The sequence below is a fragment of the Urocitellus parryii genome, chromosome 11, assembly GCF_045843805.1.
Source record: "Urocitellus parryii isolate mUroPar1 chromosome 11, mUroPar1.hap1, whole genome shotgun sequence".
Lineage (NCBI taxonomy): Eukaryota > Metazoa > Chordata > Mammalia > Rodentia > Sciuridae > Urocitellus > Urocitellus parryii.
Window position 1 is genome coordinate 14,380,211 of NC_135541.1, and position 19,745 is coordinate 14,399,955.

Below are 19,745 nucleotides of genomic sequence, written 5' to 3' on the forward strand. Positions count from 1 at the left end.
CGGGGAAGGGTGGAGGTTAGGACTTATAAATCCAGGGTCTTGCTTTGTGGCCCATTCCTTTTTGGACTATATACTGGAGAGGTCTTCGAGACTTGGGCTCGGCTCCCGGAGGACCTGACGCGCAGAGGTCGGCGGCTGGCAGCGCGCTCCCTGGAGCGGCCGCGGGGCGAGCGGGGGGCCCGGGGCGGGCCTGGGGGCGGGGCCTGCAGCCGGCCAGCCCCGCGCCCCCCGCCCCTCCCTCGCCGAGGCCCGGAAGGGGCCAGTCGCGCTTCCGTCTCCGCCGGGGCTGCACGGAGGGCGGAGCTGCGGCCCGAGGACGCAACGCGAACCCAGTTCCGGCGAGGAGGCCGCGCCAGTGACAGCGATGGCGGCGGAGTCGGCGCTCCAAGTTGTGGAGAAGCTGCAGGCGCGCCTGGTTGCGAACCCGGACCCCAAGAAGGTCAGCGGCGGGCTGCGCGGAGCGGGCGGGCGTTGGGCGCGGCGCGGGCCCCTAACGGTCGCGGGCCGGACGCGGCCGATTCCCCACCGGCCGGCGCCGCGGGACTCGGACCCCGAGCCAGGCCCGCGGGCTGCAGCGCCTGGCACGCGGTGGCCCCGCAGGTCGGGCCTCGGCGGCCCGCCTCCCCTGTCCTGGGTCGGGCCGGGCGCCGCGGGCTCCGGCGGCAGGCGGGATCCGGGGCTGGCGCGGTGTGCCCGCGGACTCCGAGCCGCTCCCCGGCGTCCCGGGCCAGCTGTTTCCTGTCGGGGGAGCTGGCGCGGAGTCGAGTGCCCGCACCCGCGAGTCCGCGCTGCTTTCCGCGTGTCCTGGGTGTTGGTTGGGAGCCGGAGGAGGTGCCGGCGGTGCGCCGTGGAGTCGAGGCTCGGTGTGGTCGTGCGCCTCTGCGGGACGTTTTTATCGCTTCTCGGCTTGGTCTTAGAGCGTGGACCCTTGGCTTTCTCAGTAAATCCCGTTCAGAGCAACAAAATAAGCCTCCTGTCACCTAGCTGTACTCCAGAAACTTAGGTTGTAATTGAAGGGGGTGCGGCTAGAAGTTGTGGTTAGCTACCCTCTGGCCTTATAGAAAGGCGAGACCTACCGTTTCTCACTGCTTTCAAACGATGGGCAACCATTTTTAATTGTACTTAACTAGTTTTGTTGCCTCTTTTAGAAACTGTTAAGTTAAATACGCCCTTCTCCCTTCTTGACTTTGTTACTCGGCGTCTCGGATGTCTCTAGGAGTGTCTGGTGGGTGTTAGAATTGTTTTCATTGAAATACAGAGTTGAGCCAGGCGCGGTGGCGCACGTCTGTAATTCCATTGACTGGGGAGGTTGAGGCGGAAGGATCGCAAGTTCGAGGTCAGTCTCCGCAACTTACAGAGGCCCTCACTAACTTAGCAAGACTCTGTCTCTAAATTAATTAATTAACAAATAAAGACTGATTGGGGATGTAGTTCAATCCCCAGTTCCAAAAATAAAATAAAACAAATCACTTAAGGGTGTGATGTTCTCTGCCAGCATTCTAGACCGGGTGAGTGGTTCCTAAGAAATGAGACCCGGTCCTGATAGAAGAGGAATTAAAGGAGAGATGTAGTGAAGATAAAATGCTGCTGAAATTTGGATTCTGATCCATTTGCCAACCATGAACAGTGGGGGAATTCTTTGCTGAGCCTGTCTTCTCCCACTTTTGCCTAGGGTTTAATTTATTTTTTGTTTTTGTGGTACTGGGGAATGAACCCAGGGCCTTGTGCATGCAAGGCAAGCACTCTACCTACTGAGCTATATCCCCAGCCCTTTGCCTAACTAAAAGACTCAGCTGGAAGAAAGTGCTCAGTAGATGTTAATCACTGTTTTTCAGAATTTTTCTCCCAGGACCCCCCCCCCCCCTTGCAATTTCTCTTGTTGTTACCTAGCCTGCCACATGAGGGTTTCCATCTGCACACAGCCTCTCCCTATCAGGCCACTCTTGAACTCGCTTCATTCATACCCAGCTGAAGAACCACTTTTCCAGCTAGTTACAAAGCTGTGAAAACTTAAATGCTTTCAATTGTGTTGTGTTGTATTTTTTATCAATGCTTTATTACCTAGTGGCCAGGCATATTTGTAAGTTTCTTTTTACAATATCCCTTTGTGGACATCTAATAAATGGTCATTATTTCTGAGTACTAGTTCATTTTCCTGAATACTGTAAGATTTGTGACTGATTTTAAGGCACTATTACGTAACCTCCCCCCATTTGGTATGTATGTATTTGGTCTGTATGTATGTATTGTGCCAGGGCTTGAACCCATGAGTGTTTAATCACTGAGCCACATCTCCAGCCTTTTTTCTTTTCTCTTTTTAAATATTTTTTAAATTGCCAATGTGCCTTTATTTATTTATATGTAGTGCTAAGAATCGAACCCAGCACCTCATACATGCCAGGTAAGCACTTTACCATGGAGCTACAGCCCCAGCCCTTTTTATTTTGAGACAGGGCCTCATTAATTGCTTAGGACCTCACTAAGTTGCTGAGGCTGGCTTTGAATTGGTGATCCTCCTGCCTCATCCTTCTGAGCCACTGGGATAACAGGCATGTACCACCATGCCTGGCTGGTCTTTATTTCTATCAGGTTAAAACAATGCTCTATTTGGAATAAGCTTTTCTAATATCAGGTAAGTTTACTTGAACTATTAGTGGTTTTTGCTTGTTTGTATGTTTTTAAGCACTTAGGCTTTCCTTTCCCAGATAGAAAAATCAACCCCTAGGTCGAGGGGTGAACTCAGTAGTAGAGCACTTACCCACCATGCATGAGGGCCTTGGTTCCATGCTCCAACCGAGGAAAAAACAAACAAAAAAGCCACCCTGAATTTTTGGCTTTATTCTGGGAAGTGAGCTTTATGAAGATAAGAAAATGTTGGAATATCATTTTTGCAAAGGGCATAATAGTTGGCATTCAGAAATGAGCTAACTGCAGAGGGAAAAGTGCAAGCTGGCACACTGGCCTTCTTCCTCTCAACCCTCTGTTAACCCAACAAGCTCCCACAGGTTGTTCTTGAAATTGCAGGATGATTATAGAGCAATATTGGACATGTAATCAAATCTTGCTTTCAAGCCATTATTAGTCAAAGGGTGGATTTTACACCTGTGCTCATGGATCTTCTGGTGTTAAACATTGGTGTTTAAGTGTAACTGTTTTCATTTTAATTTCATCTATGATCTAGGCTTTTTGGGAGAGAAAGTATCAGGCAGACCAGATACACCTGGATTCTGTTCCTACTATTAATTTGGAATTGATTTCCATGAGTGATAAAGTTACTTGTCCTGTGTTACATATGTGAAAACTATCAGGAATGCAGATTGATGGCAGGTGGAAAACTAGGGGGTCAGCTTTAAGGACACTTTTTTGCTTTGGGATTGAAGCAGTGTGCAGGGGACTGCTGAGATTACTAAGCATGCACTGTGCAAATGTTTGATAATTTTTAATTGTTATCAGGTCTTACAAGCTCTACAGACCATACCTTAGTTTGATAACAGCAAGTTTCCATCTCTCTGAGGATACACAGAATATTCTTGTCTTGTTATTGCTTTATTCTTTCTTGGAATTTACTCAAAATAGGTTATGAAGTTTTTTCTTTTATGATGGGCTAGATCAGTTTTTAAATCTTGAGAGTTTTAGTATTGTGAGCTTAAGTCACTTAAGCAGAAAGGCAGCATTTGCTTTTCCAGTTATTGCTAGGCTTTGAGATAACACACCCTCAGTGACTTCCTGCCTGGTCTTTCTATGTTGGCTTTGTAGAGGTCCTCGGACTCTTTGCCACCTTGGTGACCTCCTTTACCAAGTGAACTCTAAACTGCCATGCAGCATAGTACTGACAAAGAACAAAGCTGCTTTGCATTGTTCCAAGTATGCTAAGAGGGGGCATAGGAATTACTAGTCTATTTTCTTTTCCTAAGAACAGCATTAATTATGTTGGATGCTTCTCACCTTGTTAGGCAAGTTACTGAATCTCACTGGCCTCAGTTTCAAAATCTGTAAAACAAGGAGAATAATATCCACTTTATAGTGAAAATAAAAGGAGGGAATGCATGGAAGAGCTTAGCATAGTCACTGACAAGACAGTGGATGATATATAAGTGTTTCCCACCTACCCCTTCTGGACAATTTAAAACAGGGAGAACTGCCTGTTTAAAACCTTTTCCATGATTCTAAATATGCCTTTAAGAAAAGGAATTAGGCCAAGTGCAAGTTTGTAATCCTAGCAATTTGGGAGGCTGTCGCAGGAGGGTCACAAGTTTGAGACCAGCCTCAGCAACTTAACAAGGCCCTAAGCAACTTATTGACACCCTGTCTCAATAAAAAGGGCTCTGGCGGCTAGGGAGGCTGTGGCAGGAGGATCATGAGTTCAGCAACTCAGCAACTTAGTAAGGCCCTAAGCAACTTGGTGAGACCTGTCTCTAAATAAAATATTAAAAAGAGCTGGGTTTGTGGCTCAGTGTTTAGGAGCATCTGGGTTCAATCCCCAGTACCTTCCCGCCGAAAAAAGAAAAGAAAATGAATTTGCAGTAGATATATCTGTAATACTTGTGACTATACATCTGCACTTCTTTAATACCAGTGACTCAGGAGATTGAGACAGGAGAACTGAAAGTTTGAAACCAGCCTCAGGAACCTGGGGAGACCCTGTCTCAGAATAAAATTAGAAAAGGCTGGGGGATATCGCTTAGTGGTGGAGTGTCCCAGTGTTAAAACTCTAGAACCACCACCACAAAACTAAATAAAAAAAAGGAATTGGCATTGATCTTTGTACCCATAGCTTGGGTGTCAAGAAATACACAATAGAACTTTTTCTGAGTTGGATGGTAGTGCAAGTGGAATTTGAAGTAGAGGATAGTTTTTACTCAACTGTGTTTCATGCTCCCTAGATACACTACTTGGCTCCTACTTGTTCCCAGTCAAACATGATTATCACCTGTGATCCAATTGCTCTGCCTAGTGACCATGTTAAGTAATTGTGGAAGGAGAATGACCAGAAAAACACACCTGTTACTCTGCCTATTAGCCATGTGGCATACCAGGTATGCCACATGGCTAATAGGCTATATGTGAAGAAAGAACAGATATTGTTATCTAATAATATTTAAGTATAAAGGTGACCACAGTTATCTCTTTTGAACTGCTTGTACTTGCAGCACTCCTTGTATAGTCAGTGTGTTTATGGACACACAAATGTTTCCTAGAAAAAGGCTTAGCCAGTCATGGCTTTTGATAGAAATAGAGCAAGTAGGAATTGGCTGAGCAATATCTGGTTGAGGATCAAGGGTAGAACATTTAAAGAACTGTCAGCTGTCAGCATGTTTTAAACTTCTGTAGTGTTGAAGACACTGTGACTAAATGGTTGTATGGTTTGTATCACTTGAATCCTCACAGCCTGTGAAGTAGAGACGGGATCCAGTTCTTGTTCTGCGAATGCAGCAAGGTTCAGAAAGGTTACTGACCTGCACAAGATTACCTGGCAAGAAGGCGGCAGTCAAACTGAATTTTGTCTCTGACTCCAGAACTTTGTCTTAATAGTTCTGCCTACCGATTTTGGCCTAGTTTTAGGGACTCTAGAAAGGAAATGTGGCCAAACCCAGATCTTTGCTAATTTACCCTGACATTTTGTGTTCATCATTGACAGTATTGCTCTGATTCTTGTAGCTCAGAATTGCTCTTGGCTTCTGCCCATTTCTGGTCAGCACAGTAGCCCTTCTGGAGACAGTTCTCTTTTCTCATAGAGGCCTCTTCTTACTTTTCTATGTGCCAGATCCATGGGTGATTTCCCTAATGTTGGCACTTTCTCTGTCAGAATTGAGGCAGAATTAGCTGTTGGTGACTTATCAGTCAGTAGGTTTTAATTATCTTCTGTGTCTTACTTTATCTTTTATGTTTTACTTCCTTTTGGTATAGAATAGAAGTTGAAAGCACAGAATCTAGAGCCACAGATTAGACTGATTCCTGCCCCACTTATATCCTGGGGTAAGGGTTTTATTTTTATTTATTTAATAATAAATAAGATGGTGTTATTTTTTTCTTTTTATTCACTGATTTTTTTGTGGTGTTGGGGATGAACCCAGGGCCTTTTACCTGTTAGGCAAGTGCTGTACCACTGAGCGACACCCCCAGCTCATATCATAATTTTTCTGAGCCTCTTCTCATAACACAGATAATAATCATACTTATTTTACTATAAAATACATAGTACTGACTAAGCATTTAACCATCAGGTATTTCTATCTGTTCCAGTGTTTATGACTATAGAAATTAACGTTTGCTTTATTCATTCATTCTGCAGCTTTTGAAATATTTGAAGAAACTCTCCACCTTGCCTATTACAGTAGATATCCTTGCGGTAAGAATTGTCTGTATTTCTTTCTATATTTCTTTCTTTATTCCTTTCCCTTTTGTGTGTGTGGGGGGTGGGGGCTGGGATTAAGCTAAGGGCCTCTCATGTGCTTGGCAGCCACTCTACCACTGAGCTACTTCATTAGTCCCAACTTTGTTATATAACTATATCCCCATCCCCTTTCCACTGAAGAGAGTGTAGAGGAAGATTTAGAGGATGGGCTTTGAAAGTGAAAGAAACCAGACACAAAAGGCTATATATTGTATGATTCTGTTCATAGGAAATGTCAAAACAGGCAAATCTACAGAAAGTAGATGAGTGTTGCCAGTGGCTGAGGGAATTGGGAGGAACCAGGCTTCTTTTCAGGGTAATGGAAATGTTCTGGAATTAGATAGTACTCAAGGTTACATAATATTAGAGGTGTTCTGGAAATCACTGAATTATATACTTTAAAATGGTGAAATCTATATGATTCCCCCCGCCCCGCCCCCCCCAGTGCTGAGGAATGAATCCAGGGTGTTCCTCATGCTGGATGAGCACTCTACCATTGAGCTACACTCCTAGCCCTGTTATGTGACTTGTATTTCAAAATTAAAATGAATGAAAAGAACATTGGCTTTGGCATCTACTGGTTCTGGATTCAAATCCAAGTTCTGTGACTCTATGCTGTGTCTCTGTAAAATAAGGCTGATTCCTGCCTTAAGAGCTATCATAGCTGGGCCAGGTGTGGTGGCACATGCCCGTGATCTCAGCAACTTAGTGAGACCCTATTTTGAAATATAAAAAAGGGGAGGTGGCCAGGATGTGGCTCGGGGGTTAAGCGCCTCTGGGTTAAACTCCAGTACCAAAAAAAAAAAAAAAGTTATCGTAGCTGAGCATAATGATACATGGCTACAATCCCAGATACCCAGGAGGCTGAGTCAGGAGGATCCCAACTTGACAACTTGGCAAGGCCCTATCTCAAAAATAAAAAAGGGCTGAGGATGTAGCTTAGTGGTAAAGCTCCCTGGATTTAATCCCCAGTATTAGAGGGAAAAAAGTTACAGAGAAGACTGGTTTAAATACTGTTTGCAAAACCCTGAGCTCAGGGTCTAACACCTACTATAATCATTCTTGTTAAAGTTACAGAAATATTTTGAGGAAGTGTTTTTCTGAATTTGTAAGCTTTGTTACCTTGTGTCATTTAAGAAATTTGAACATAGGCAACCAAGTAATTTGTTATTCAGACTTGCAAAGTATGTTTTAGGATGGAAGTATTAGTTGTTGACTTTCTCAAAGCAAGAGGCCCTGTTTCTTTAGGAAAAATGTGAGCTGGGTTCCCTAACTCTCTGTCAATTATTTTGTTAAATTTGTAGGAGACTGGGGTCGGGAAAACAGTAAATAGCTTTCGAAAACATGAGCAAGTCGGAAGCTTTGCCAGGGACCTAGTGGCCCAGTGGAAGAAGCTGGTTCCTGTAGAACGGTGAGAACATTTATTCAGCACTGTGGTATTTATTTTTATTCCTTTTCCATCTTCTTATTTAAAATGCATATTTTGGCCAGACATGGTGGTGTGTGCCTGTGGTCCCAGCTACTCAGGAGACTGAGGCAGGAAGATCACAAGTTTTTAGGCCACCATCAGCAACTTGGTGAGACTCTGTTTCAAAAATAAAAAGGGCGTGGGATGTAGCTCAGTTAAAACACCCCTGGGTTCAATCCCCAGTACCATAAGTAAATAAATAAATATCTATTTTTGCCTCAATTATAAAAGTAATGCATGATTGTTATAGACTCTTAGAAAATAGAGATAAGGCTAGGCGAGGTGGTGCACACCGGTGACCCCAGTGACTCGGGAGCCTGAGGCCGGAGGATTGCAAGTTCAAAGACAGCCTCAGCAATAGCAAGGCACTAAGCAACTCAGTGAGACACTAAATAAAATACAAAATAGGGCTGGAGATGTTGCTCAGTGGTTAAGTGCCCCTGAGTTCAATCCCCAGTACCTAAATAAATAAATAGAGATAAGAATTGAAATTTCTTAAAGGTAAACAATAACATTTTAGTATGTTTCTTTCTAAACGTTGTTGTCATTCTGGATATTGAACCCAGGGGATTGTGCATGCTAAGCATATGTTCTGCTGAGCTACATCCCCAGTCCTTTTTATTTTTTGAAACAGGGCCTCACTAAGTTGCTGAGGCTGGCTTTGAACATGCTCTTTCTGCCTCAACAGTCATTGGGATTACAGGTGTGCAACACCATTCCTGGCTAACCTCTTCTTAAAAGGCATTTTTAGCTTTTTTAGCTTCCTTTTTACATAACAAGTTTAAAATTGTCCCTGTGTTAAAAAAAAAAAAAAAAAAAACTTTAAGCATTTTCATGTCTACAAGACATTTGATCTTCCCTGTATCCTTGTCATTCCCATTTATTGAATGTTTTGGGGTTTCCCCAGTGTTTGAACTTGGTTGAGGATCTTCACGTGTACCCCCCATGCCTTCTTCCTGTGACTGTGTTCTCACTGTGCATCTCCTTGATCTTTTGTGAGTTCAGGGCCTGTGACTTATTGCCTGAACAAGGATTACACTGAGAGTTATCTCTGCTTTTTCTTTTATTTTAGAAACAATGAGGCTGATGAACAGGACTTTGAGAAAAGCAATTCCCGAAAGCGCCCTCGGGATGCGGTTCAGCGGGGGGAGGAGGAGATGGAAGGGTATTACCAAGAAAACTGCAAGGCCTCGGGCAGCCGATCCTATAGTCCCGAGCACAGACAGAAGAAACACAGAAAACTCTCAGAATGTGAACAATCTCACAAAGTGTCTCACAGTCATGAGAGGAGAGATGAGAGGAAGAGGTGTCACAGGGTGTCACCTTCATACTCATCAGACCCCGAATCTTCTGACTATGGCCATGTCCAGTCCCCTCCATCCTGTGCGAGTCCTCATCAGATGTACACAGACCATTACAGGTCACCAGAGGAGGACCATGAGTCCATTGTTTCACACCAGAAACCTGGAAAAGGCCACAGTAATGCCTTTCAGGACAGACTGGGAGTTAGTCAAGAACGTCACCTGGGAGAACCCCAGGGAAAGGGGATCTTGAACCAAAACAAGGAACACAGATCTTGCCACAAGGAAAAACGCCCTATAGATGCCAAGGGTGATGACAAGGCCTCTGCTTTGGGCAGAGAGAAGCCACACAAATCCCTCTCAAAAGAGGAGACCCGAAGGCCACTCCAAGGGGATAGTGCCAAGGAGAGACCACCTTCTAGTGCTGCCAAGAAAGAGAAAGAAAGAGAAGGCAGCAGCCTCAAAAGGAAGTTTTCACCCTCAGAGGTTGCTTCAGACAACCACCTTAAAAAGCCAAAGCACAAGGACTCTGCAAAAACCAAATCAGACAAAAGCAAGCAACGCGTGGACAGTGCAGACATTGGAAAAGGGGCTGGAGACCTGTTGCCCAGAACAAAAGAGAAGGTTTCTAACAATATAAAGGCTCAAGAAGGGAAAGTAAAGACTTCTAATTTGGATAGAAAGTCACTGGGCTCACTCCCTAAGGTAGAGGAGGCAGACGTGGAGGATGAATTCGAGCAGCCCACCATGTCATTTGAATCATACCTCAGCTATGACCAGCCCCGGAAGAAAAAGAAGAAGATTGTGAAAACTCCAGCCACGGCACTTGGAGACAAAGGACTTAAAAAAAGTGATTCCAAAAGCACTAGTAAAAACTTAAACTCAGTTCAGAAATTACCCAAGGTGAATGAGAGCAGGTCAGAGAAGCTGCAGCTGGCTGGAGCCGACTCAACCAGGCTGAGAAAGGTAAGCCTCAAGGCTGCAGTGCCTGCGGGTTCTGGGTGCCCACCTGCTACTGTTCTCCTTGGCTTATTTGCAGTTGGCCTGTTGTATTTCAGTTTGCACTAATTTCCTCTGGGCCTCATTTGCCCAAGGATAGATGATTCCCAAGAAGACTTTTTGGAGGCGTCCCTACGTGATGGACCCTTCTGTATTCATTTCCTGGCTTAGATGGTGGTGTTCATGACTATAAGCCTCCCTTCGGCCTGGACCTGCTAGGAATTTACTGTGGGTATGAAAGGTGTGCTCATAGAAAGGGGCTCTCCATTCACTGTTTCTCCTCTGCAGGTCCCTACTGATGCACTGCCAGTATTGCCAGACCTCCCCTTACCCACCATCCAGGGCAATTACCGTCCACTTCCTTCCCTTGAATTGATGCCCTCTTTCCAGCCAAAGAGAAAAGGTAATTTTCTATGTCTTTTTTTTTTTTTTCAAATAAGTGAGATACTTAAAAAATTTCTTTTTCAGTTGTAGTTGGACATAATGCCTTTATTTTATTTATTTATATGTGGTGCTGAGGATTAAATCCAGGGCCTCACGTGCTAAGCGAGCGCTCTACCGCTGAGCCACAATCCCAACCCCTCTTATTTTTAATTTTTTTTTGTAGTTGTAGATGGACAGACTGCCTTTGTTTATTTTTATGTGGTACTGGGGTTCGAACCCAGTGCCTCATTCATGCTAGGCAAGTGCTCTGCTACTGAGCTATAGCCCCAGCCCACCCTCTTTTTTTTTTTTTTATAACTTTATTTTATTAATGTGGTGCTGAGGATCGAACCCAGTGTCTCACATGTGCTAGGCAAGTGCTCTACAACTGAGCCACAACCCCAGCCCTGAATTTTTTTTTTTAATTGGGATAAAGATGTACAAATTCATTCATGATCTGTCATCGTAACAGTTATCATCATATCAGATTTTGAGTACATTTCCTAGGAGTGTACTCTGGAGTTTGATGGCTTAGGTTGAATCTCAACACTGTTTTTTGCAAGTAGTATAATCTTGGGTAATATCTTAATTTCTTTGGAACTCATTTTCACATTCTGTAAATAGAAGTAATAATGGTAGGATTGTTAAATGGAAACAAAAGTAGTAATGCCATGCCACTAGATGTAGTGGCACACACTTGTAATCTCAGCGACTCAGGAGGATCACAAGTTCAAGGCTAGCTTCAGGAACTTGGTGAGACCCTGTCCCAAAATAAAAAATAAAAAGGGTCTAGAGATGTAGTTAGTGGTACAGCATCCCTGGGTCTAGTCCCCAGTACCTCCCTACCCCAAAAGTGGTAATGCCAATAAAGCTTTAGCTGTAGGTTTTTCACATACAATACAAAGTCTTCAGGAAATCTTTGCTCCTGTTATTGTTAGCAGCCTTTCATTCTATATATTGTATGTCTGATTTTTAGCTTAAAGAAAAAAATTGTAGAGTTTTGGTAGCAAAAGAATAAGAAGCCACATTGTGTCTGTCAGCAGAAGACTTAACAGAAACAGATATATCATGGCCTGTCCACAAAGTGTCCTCTTAGACCACTGTAAAAAATGTACAAAGTTTTTATGTATCATCATGGAATGATTTCCTCAAATGTGCTAAATGAAACAAGCGATGGACCCAGGCTCAGTGGTGCACACCTGCAGTCCCAGTGACTTGGGAGGCTGAGGCAGGAAGATCAGAAGTTTGAGGCCAGCCTTAGCAATTTAGCAAGATTGTCTCAAAATAAAAAGGGCTGGTGATGTGACTTAATGGTAATGCAGTCTCTGGCAGAATCCAGAAGAATTGTCATTGATTGTCCTTGAGAAAGGGAAGGGGGAGGCCAAGGACCAATGTGGCTTTGTGATTTCCATTCTGGTTTTCTTGCCCTGTAGCATTCTCTTCACCCCAGGAAGAAGAAGAAGCTGGATTCACTGGACGCAGAATGAATTCCAAGATGCAGGTGTATTCCGGTTCCAAGTGTGCCTATCTCCCCAAAATGATGACCTTGTACCAGCAGTGCATCCGTGTACTTAAAAACAACATCGATTGTAAGTCACATGCTTCCCTTGAGCACATTGTTACAGTGGGACCTTGTCACTGGGTAGCTTGGCCGCTATTCAACACTCTTACCTTTGATTTCTTTGCAGCCATCTTTGAAGTGGGAAGAGTCCCGTTTTCTATTCTTGAACCTGTTTTGGAGAGGTGTACACCTGATCAGCTATATCGCATAGAGGAATACAATCACGTGAGTATCCTCCTTGTGAAGAGAGCAGCTTTCTGACTTGTGTCTCCAGATATAGCTTTGTCTCTGGATCTGCCGTGGCTGAAGGCAGACCAGTGGTCGATCCCTGTTCTGGGCATGTTTGGTTTGCCTCTGGGCCTTTAAACAAGCATTTTCCTATCACCTGCTCTTAAGTAGCCTTTTGGGCTAGAATCAGGGTGGGATTCAAAGGAGCAAGAAAAAACTTCTGGTGCCTCCTTTGTGCTTGCCTAGTCCGCAAGGGAGGGATCTGGCAGCAGAGCACCTAGGACCCAGGGATGCTCAGGTGTGATATCAACATAAAAAAAAGTACAAATTGGCTGAGTATCCAGACCTTCCAGAATTCTCCTGTAATGCAGACACACTCATCTGATGGCAGAGTCTCTCTCTCTCTCTAGTTCTGAGAGCTCGTAATATGACATCCCTCTTTGGTGACCCCCCTTGCCATGATAGTTCAGTGTAGTGCTAGGGAAGTAGCTGATTTTAATTCACCCAGCTCTACCCTTTACTGATTCCTAAAGGAAAAGAATGATCTTAATTTTTGTCTTATCGTCTCTTACAACCACCCAGGAGCTACTTAGTGCTCACACTGAACTTTTTTTATTTTTTAATTCAGTGATTTGTTTTTTCCCCTAGAGTTTTGGTATTTTAATATGAAACTTCTATGCAAACCAAAAAAAAAAAAAATTGCTAGGAAACGGGTCACTCCTAAGTGTAAAAGAGATACGTAAGAATGTTTTTATATAAGCGATATCCTCGCCTGAATGCAGGTATTAATTGAAGACACAGATCAATTATGGAAAGTTCATTGTCACCGAGACTTTAAAGAAGAAAGACCAGAAGAGTATGAGTCCTGGCGGGAGATGTACCTGCGGCTTCAGGATGCCCGAGAGCAGCGGCTACGAGTGCTAACAAAGAACATCCAATTTGCACATGCCAATAAGCCCAAAGGTAAGGGAAGGCAGAGGAGGCAGGAGCTGGCAGGTGGGTGGCTCTGGTCAGCAGCGAAGTCTTGGTGGGCCAGGCTGGTGTGGGGCCATTCCATAAACGTCTCTTGTGTTTGTAGGTGGGCAGAAATAACAGCAGTGTCACTGCTCAGGAAGACAGATATTAATCTCTAAATTTTTGCATAGGCCGGCGAGCAAAGATGGCCTTTGTCAACTCTGTGGCCAAGCCACCTCGAGATGTCCGCCGGAGGCAAGAGAAATTTGGAACAGGAGGAGCAGCTGTCCCTGAGAAAGTCAAGTAAGATCTCTGCGTGTGCTTGCTCTTTACCTGCTCAGGGAAGAGAGCCCCAAAAGCTTGTCATCCACCCTCAGAGGGAGCTAGCTGCAGGGCAGGAAGTGACTCACTTTGTAGTGTGAGTTCTGAGGCAGGCCTCCGTTGAGCACAGACCTCTCCTGAGCCTCAGTGTGCTGGACTGCAGCATGCCCTGCATGGTGATTCCTGCCACCCAGGGGCTTGGCTTGTGGCAAACACTACCTTACACTTTTCTCTTTTTCCCATTTAAACAAAAACATACATTTCTGGGGTGACTAGACTCTTTCCTCTAGACCACGTGAGCATCTGAGCATAAACTGGCACCTGAACAGAGAAGGCAAACTGAGATGTTGACTTGCTCTGTAGCTGCTACAGTGTCTCTGATCCACCACCAGATCCCAGGAGGCTGCATCCCTGCTCACAGTCACAACACGAGTCATCCTGTGGCAGGCCAGCTTCAGGCTGCATGTGCAGGGCAGATTTTCCCTGCTTGTGGCTGACCAGCTCTCTTCTGTGATGCAGGATTAAGCCAGCCCCGTATACCACAGGAAGCAGCCACATTCCTGCCAGCAGCAACAGCTTTAACCCCATCTCTGAGGAGCCGGCCTATGACGGCCCCAGCACCAGCAGTGCCCACTTGGTGCCAGTGGTCAGTAGTACCATCTCCTATGATCCTAGGAAACCGGCTGTGAAGAGTAAGTAACCTGGGCCCCTGCTCAGATACCTAAAACTAGTTTGGGAAGTTCCTTGAATTTCATTGCCATGGTATTGAATTTATGTACTGGATGTAGCATTGCAGATGCTAGAATAACGGTCAGCCTCCTCCTTTCACTTGCTGTGTCCATGAGAATGATCATAGTATCAGGCATGGTGGCTCATGCTTGTAATCCCAGCAGCTTGGGAGGCTGAGGCAGGAGGATCACAAATTCAAAGCCAGACTTAGCAACTTAGCGAGGCCCTAAGCAACTCAGTGAGACCCTGTCTCTAAATAAAATACAAAATAGGGCTGGGGATGTACCTCAGCAGTTAAGTGCCTCTGAATTCAATCCTTGGTACCAAAAAAAAAAAAAAAAAAAAAGAATGCTCATTTTAAACATTCATTTGAACACTTATGTTCTATTTTAAAAAATATTTTTGTACTGGGGGTTGAACTCGAGGGTTGCTTAACTACTCAGTCACATTCCCAGCGTGCCCCCCCCCCCGCCCTTTTTTTGGTACCAGAGATTGAATCCAGGAGCACTCAACCACTGAACCACATCCCCAGCCCTTTTTAAATTTTTTATTCTGAGACAAGTTCTTCCTAAGTTGCTCAGGACCTTCCTAAATTACTGAAGCTGGCTTTGAACTTGCAATCCTCCTGCCTCTGCCTCCCAAGTCACTGGGATTACAGGCATGCACCACTGCGCCTGGCCCAGCTCTTTTGAGATAGGGTCTTGCTAAGTCCTTAGGACCTCCCTAAGTTGCTGAGGTTGGTCTTGAACTTGCAGTCCTCCTGCCTCAGCCTTTTAAGTTGATGGAATTGCAGGTAGAGTCCTGTAATCTTACTGAGGTTATAATCATAGCTTTCAAATTATTTTTAATATCTGTTTGGGTCTATTTTGTGTATTCTCTATTACCATAGACTACCCTCAGTATCCTCAGGGGTGTCTACCTTGAGAAAGGTACTATTGTGTAGTCCTTACAGGACCTATGGGAGGGTGGGAGTCCTAGCTCAAGTGTCTGCCACACTTAGCTTAACGGTGGAGAGGTAGGTTGGCCCTCTTGAGGCTATGCTTGCACAGCTCACCTTAGACTTGTTGCTGTATTGGACAAAGTGGAGGGTGGGGGTGCCATTTCCTGTTTGGATGTTTGTGAGGCAGAATTGAATTATGGCACAGCCTTTATAGTTGACAAGGGTTGAGTTCCAGCTATGCCACTTACCACATACCCATGGCCACTGCAGTTAGAACTGGGAACAGCGATGTTATGCTCCTGCGAGGGCCTCAGCAGGTGTGTGCTGTGTTCTGTGGCTTTCACTGCATTGTTAGCAAGTAGCTCCTGCTGCTGTCCACTGTCTGCTGGTGCTCAGCCAGTAGTGTAAGGCTTGGCTTTGACTCTATGCTATGGTCTAAGCTGCTGTCCATCTAAAACTGCTGCCTTACTTCTCTTAACAGAAATCGCACCAATGATGGCCAAGACAATTAAAGCTTTCAAGAACAGATTCTCTCGACGATAAACCAAGCACTTACTTTGGAGATGGAATTTGGGGGGCAAGAATACAGGGACAATGGGGGCTGGAGAGTGGGACTTCCAGAGGAGCCCAGAAGCTTACTTTGTGGAGCCTCTTGGCCTTGGAATCCTGCATGGTCGCAGGTGCTGCCCTGCACACCTACCTGTGCCCTGCCTGGAGCACACTTCAGAATTCTGAAGACGATGTGAAGCCTCAGTCTCACTGAGGATTTTAAGGTCAATTATACTTTTGTTGTTAATTAGCATCTTTGTAAACTATAAGACATAGTTTTAATTAATAAATATTGCCCCCAGATTGTATTTATATTACCCCCCAGAGTTTTTTGGTTTTGGTTTTGTCCTCTACCACACTTAGCTTTTCATTTTCCAGGTCCTTTATTAAAGTTAGATGAAGCCATTCCCTGTCCCAGGGCAGTGCTCCTGAGTGCTCTCTGGTCCAGAGGGACCTGGGTGTCCCCAGAGCATGTGTGATGCTCACTGCAACTGAGAGCCAGGACCAGACCATCACCTGGGGAGCCTCCTTGTGGGGATGGCAGTGTTTGGGGGCTCCTCACACCGAGACCCTCCTCAGCGTTGCCCAGAGCCCTGTGCAGGCGCATCCTCTCACCTGCTCGGTAGTGTTTATTAAGGGAGGCTGTCTGTGAAGTCTACAGTCCTCGCCTGTCTCTTCGCAAGTTCTTTTTGTTGGTTTTGCCTGTTAGGCTCACTAGAGGACCGGAACCTTGAGAGGAATTTGCACAGACTCTCGGCAATTTAATATTCCACTTTTTGATTCCCATTTTAGGTGGTTTCTTCCTCCTCTGCCTTCTCCCCATCAGCATGGGGATAAAACACAGATGTGGCAGGGCTCTTTATAGCCAGAATACAACTTTGGAGTAAGCCAGCACTTTAATCTCCTGTTCCCTGTGAATTGCTACTAGAAGCAAATGGTTTTTAAAGTTGTAATGCTCTGTTGAAAGTTGCTTTTGTTTTTCCTTTTTCTTTGAAAGTAAGATCATGTAACTGCAAGAGCACAACAATTTGCTCGTCTGGTAGAGAACTGCAGCCCTCTACCTCTTGGGTTGTGTTCTCCACATCAGGAGGGCGGGACCGCCTGGGGAGTGGGGAGCCTCAGGGCATCCATCATGTTCAGGAAGGGAGGCTTTTGCTGACCTTTTGACTTAGGAGCAAAATCAGGGCCAGGAGGGCAGTGTCAGCTCTTTCCTGGCTGTTGAAGGTTACGGGTAGTAGGAATTGCTTGTTTTGACCCAGGTGGATATAGATGTGAATTTTAAGATGCGCACATTCAAGAAGCCTGCAAAGCAAACTGAGCGGGTAGGTCGTTAGTGTGACAGCCTGCTGAGCGTGGCCATCAGTCCCTCCCACAAGCTCTCTGAAAGCCCAGAATACAGAGGCCACTGTTTTAACCCCCCTGGACACCCCCATCGGGCTACCTTGGAGATTCCAGGGCTGTGCGGGAAACCTGCTCAGCAGAAGTTCTGCGTCCTCCAGTGTGCATTGCTGTGTCTTAATTTGCTGTATTTCTGAATTGGGTAAATTTCTTTCCCTTGATTGCTTATTTTTACCAGTACACCCCTATTTTCTAGCCTGATTCCCAAATCTAATATTAGAAAGTCTTTTACCTGAAACCAAGTGAACACTTGGATCAGGTGCCAGGCACCTGCTACCTAGCTAGCTTCCTGTAAGTGTGCACCTCTTTTTTTGGTGTCTCCAAGTCTTTGTCATTGAACCAGTTTTGCATATTTCAATTGAGTATGAATTCCTCTCATTAGGAGTCTGTAGGCAGGAAAGGACATAAATTTGTTCATTCCAATGTCAGTATCCGCTTCTGGCACATAAGATTTCTTGTTTGTGTAGAGCCAGGTCTTCCTCCGTCCCCCTCTGAGTGTCTGCATCAGGGATGTGACTTGGTGAGAAGAGGACACACTGAACTTCTAGATGACCCCCTCACCCAGCTTACCAAAATGGCTGCAGAGCAGACGCAAAATGACGTTGAACCTTTGGTCTCATTTGTGAAAACTTGTGCAATTTTTTTTCTGTTCTACACTACACATGAATCACCAGATAACAGATTAGTCCTTTGTGATCCCTGGTGTGATGAGCAGGGTCTCTGAGGCTTTTTCTTTCTTGGAAGTGGGAGGGGAAGGAGCAAGGTGTAATCCTGCTCTTCATTTGTATTTTGGTCCCAAAATGTAAATACAATTTTCTATGTTACTTTTTTGTGGTAACTACCAAGATGAATATTTTAATTAGATAAGTTATACAAAAAGGAAAATCCCACGTCTAAATAAAAAACAAAAAAATTCTGCCTCCTGCGTTTTTGCTCTTGTGTCATGGAATGAAGTCAAGATGTCTGCCTACTGAGCTGAGGCGGAGGCCTTCGTGGGGGCAGGGGTTGCTGTTGGTAGTGCCGCAGGACCAGGGAGGGAGTTTCAGGAGTGAAGAACCCTCCCGGGGACAGGCACCAACCCTTGTTGTGCTTAGAAGCCTGCAGCTGTGCAGTCGATCCACCCGACCCGTGACTTGAGGTGAGAGAACACAGCCAAATGCTGAGCTCCTGGTGGCTAAATGAAGGATTGGGAACCCAGATTCTCTTGACTTGCAAGGCTTGTGCGCTCTGGCTTCCTGTCTCTCCCTGGAGGGTGTGGGGCTCAGGTAGGTCTTCTCGGTCCTCCATTGATGTCTTAAAGAATGTTACTCTAAGCCACCTGCCTGTGATCCCAGTTACTTGGGAGGCTTGACCTTACTGATTATGCTCCTACCAGGTGCCAGACCCCATCCAGTCTTGTATCCAGACAGCCTCAGTTCCTACTTTGAAATCCTAAGCCCTAGTGGACAATGAGAAGGTGGGGCCTTTGGAGGTAATTAGGTCATTGGGCAGTGCTGAGAGTCGGAATGGCCCCTGGCATTTTGCCAATAGTATTGGTTGACAGGGGAGGCCTCAGCCCTACTTTGGAGTTCTCGTGGGGATTCCCGGAGAGTTCCCATTGGTTGGGGAAGTGCAGGAGGAGGGATTTCCAGAGGATATTTCCAGCTGCTGGTTCCTGGACAAGCCGCGTGGGGTTCGGGATAGTTCCCGGGGAGCGTGTGTGGAGTGTGCTGGTGGAGTTCAGAAATAAAGTTTGTTCCTGCATCAGTGGCTTGTGATTTGTGCCCAGCCAGACTGCAGCAGGCAGAGGCTTAATGAACCGGATTCTCCTGCCTATGAGAGAAGAAGTGGGAGCTTTGGGTCACTCTGCTCTCTCCCATGTGAAGGCACAAGAAGAGAGCCATCAGGGGCAGGATCTGCAGTGCCTTGATCTTGGACTTGAGCCTCTGGAACTGAGAGAGTGAATGTTAAGCCACCTAGCTCATGGTAATTTGGTACAGCAGCCCAAACTAAGACACTGGGCAGTTCTTAAGATAGAAACAAGTTTGAGAACTGCGGGAGCACACCTGCAGTCCCAGCATTCAGGAGGCCCAGCAGGAGGATCCCTTGAGCCTAGGAATTCAAGGCCCCCTGGGCAACATAGCAAGACTCTTGAAACAAAAGTATTGTTCTTGGAAGATTAATGTATTTTTTTCTTTTCGCTTCTTTTGTTCTTAGAAATTTGAGATCTGCTCCAGAGAATTCCACAAATAGCTCTTGCTACTTGGGTCAGTGACAGGAAATTGGCACATGTAGTCGCACACTTGGGTGGCCTCTCTCTGTTGCTGGGTAAGACCTAGCCCTTGCCCTCATGAAGCTTTCATCTAATAGTGGAGATAGTTATCAAATAGTTGCACAAATAATTGGTTAAAATAGAATTTTCTGGGCACCACTGAAGAAATTTAGTTGACTTGGTCAGAGGTAGGATCTGGAAATACATTTTGTTTTGTAGTCTTCCTCAA

The 19,745-nt window shown here is 45.4% G+C and overlaps 1 protein-coding gene across 1 annotated transcript; it reads left to right on the forward strand.

Annotated features, from left to right (window-relative positions):
• The first annotated feature begins 291 nt into the window (after positions 1 to 291).
• On the forward strand, positions 292 to 18,183 carry Eloa (elongin A). Its single transcript, XM_026403576.2, has 11 exons — positions 292 to 439; positions 6,293 to 6,349; positions 7,699 to 7,805; positions 8,935 to 10,129; positions 10,451 to 10,565; positions 12,019 to 12,174; positions 12,274 to 12,371; positions 13,157 to 13,337; positions 13,520 to 13,631; positions 14,169 to 14,341; positions 15,800 to 18,183. Exons 1-11 carry the CDS (start codon positions 365 to 367, stop codon positions 15,859 to 15,861), a joined length of 2,331 nt encoding a protein of 776 aa, XP_026259361.2. The 5' UTR covers positions 292 to 364; the 3' UTR covers positions 15,862 to 18,183.
• Positions 18,184 to 19,745: the final 1,562 nt, after the last annotated feature.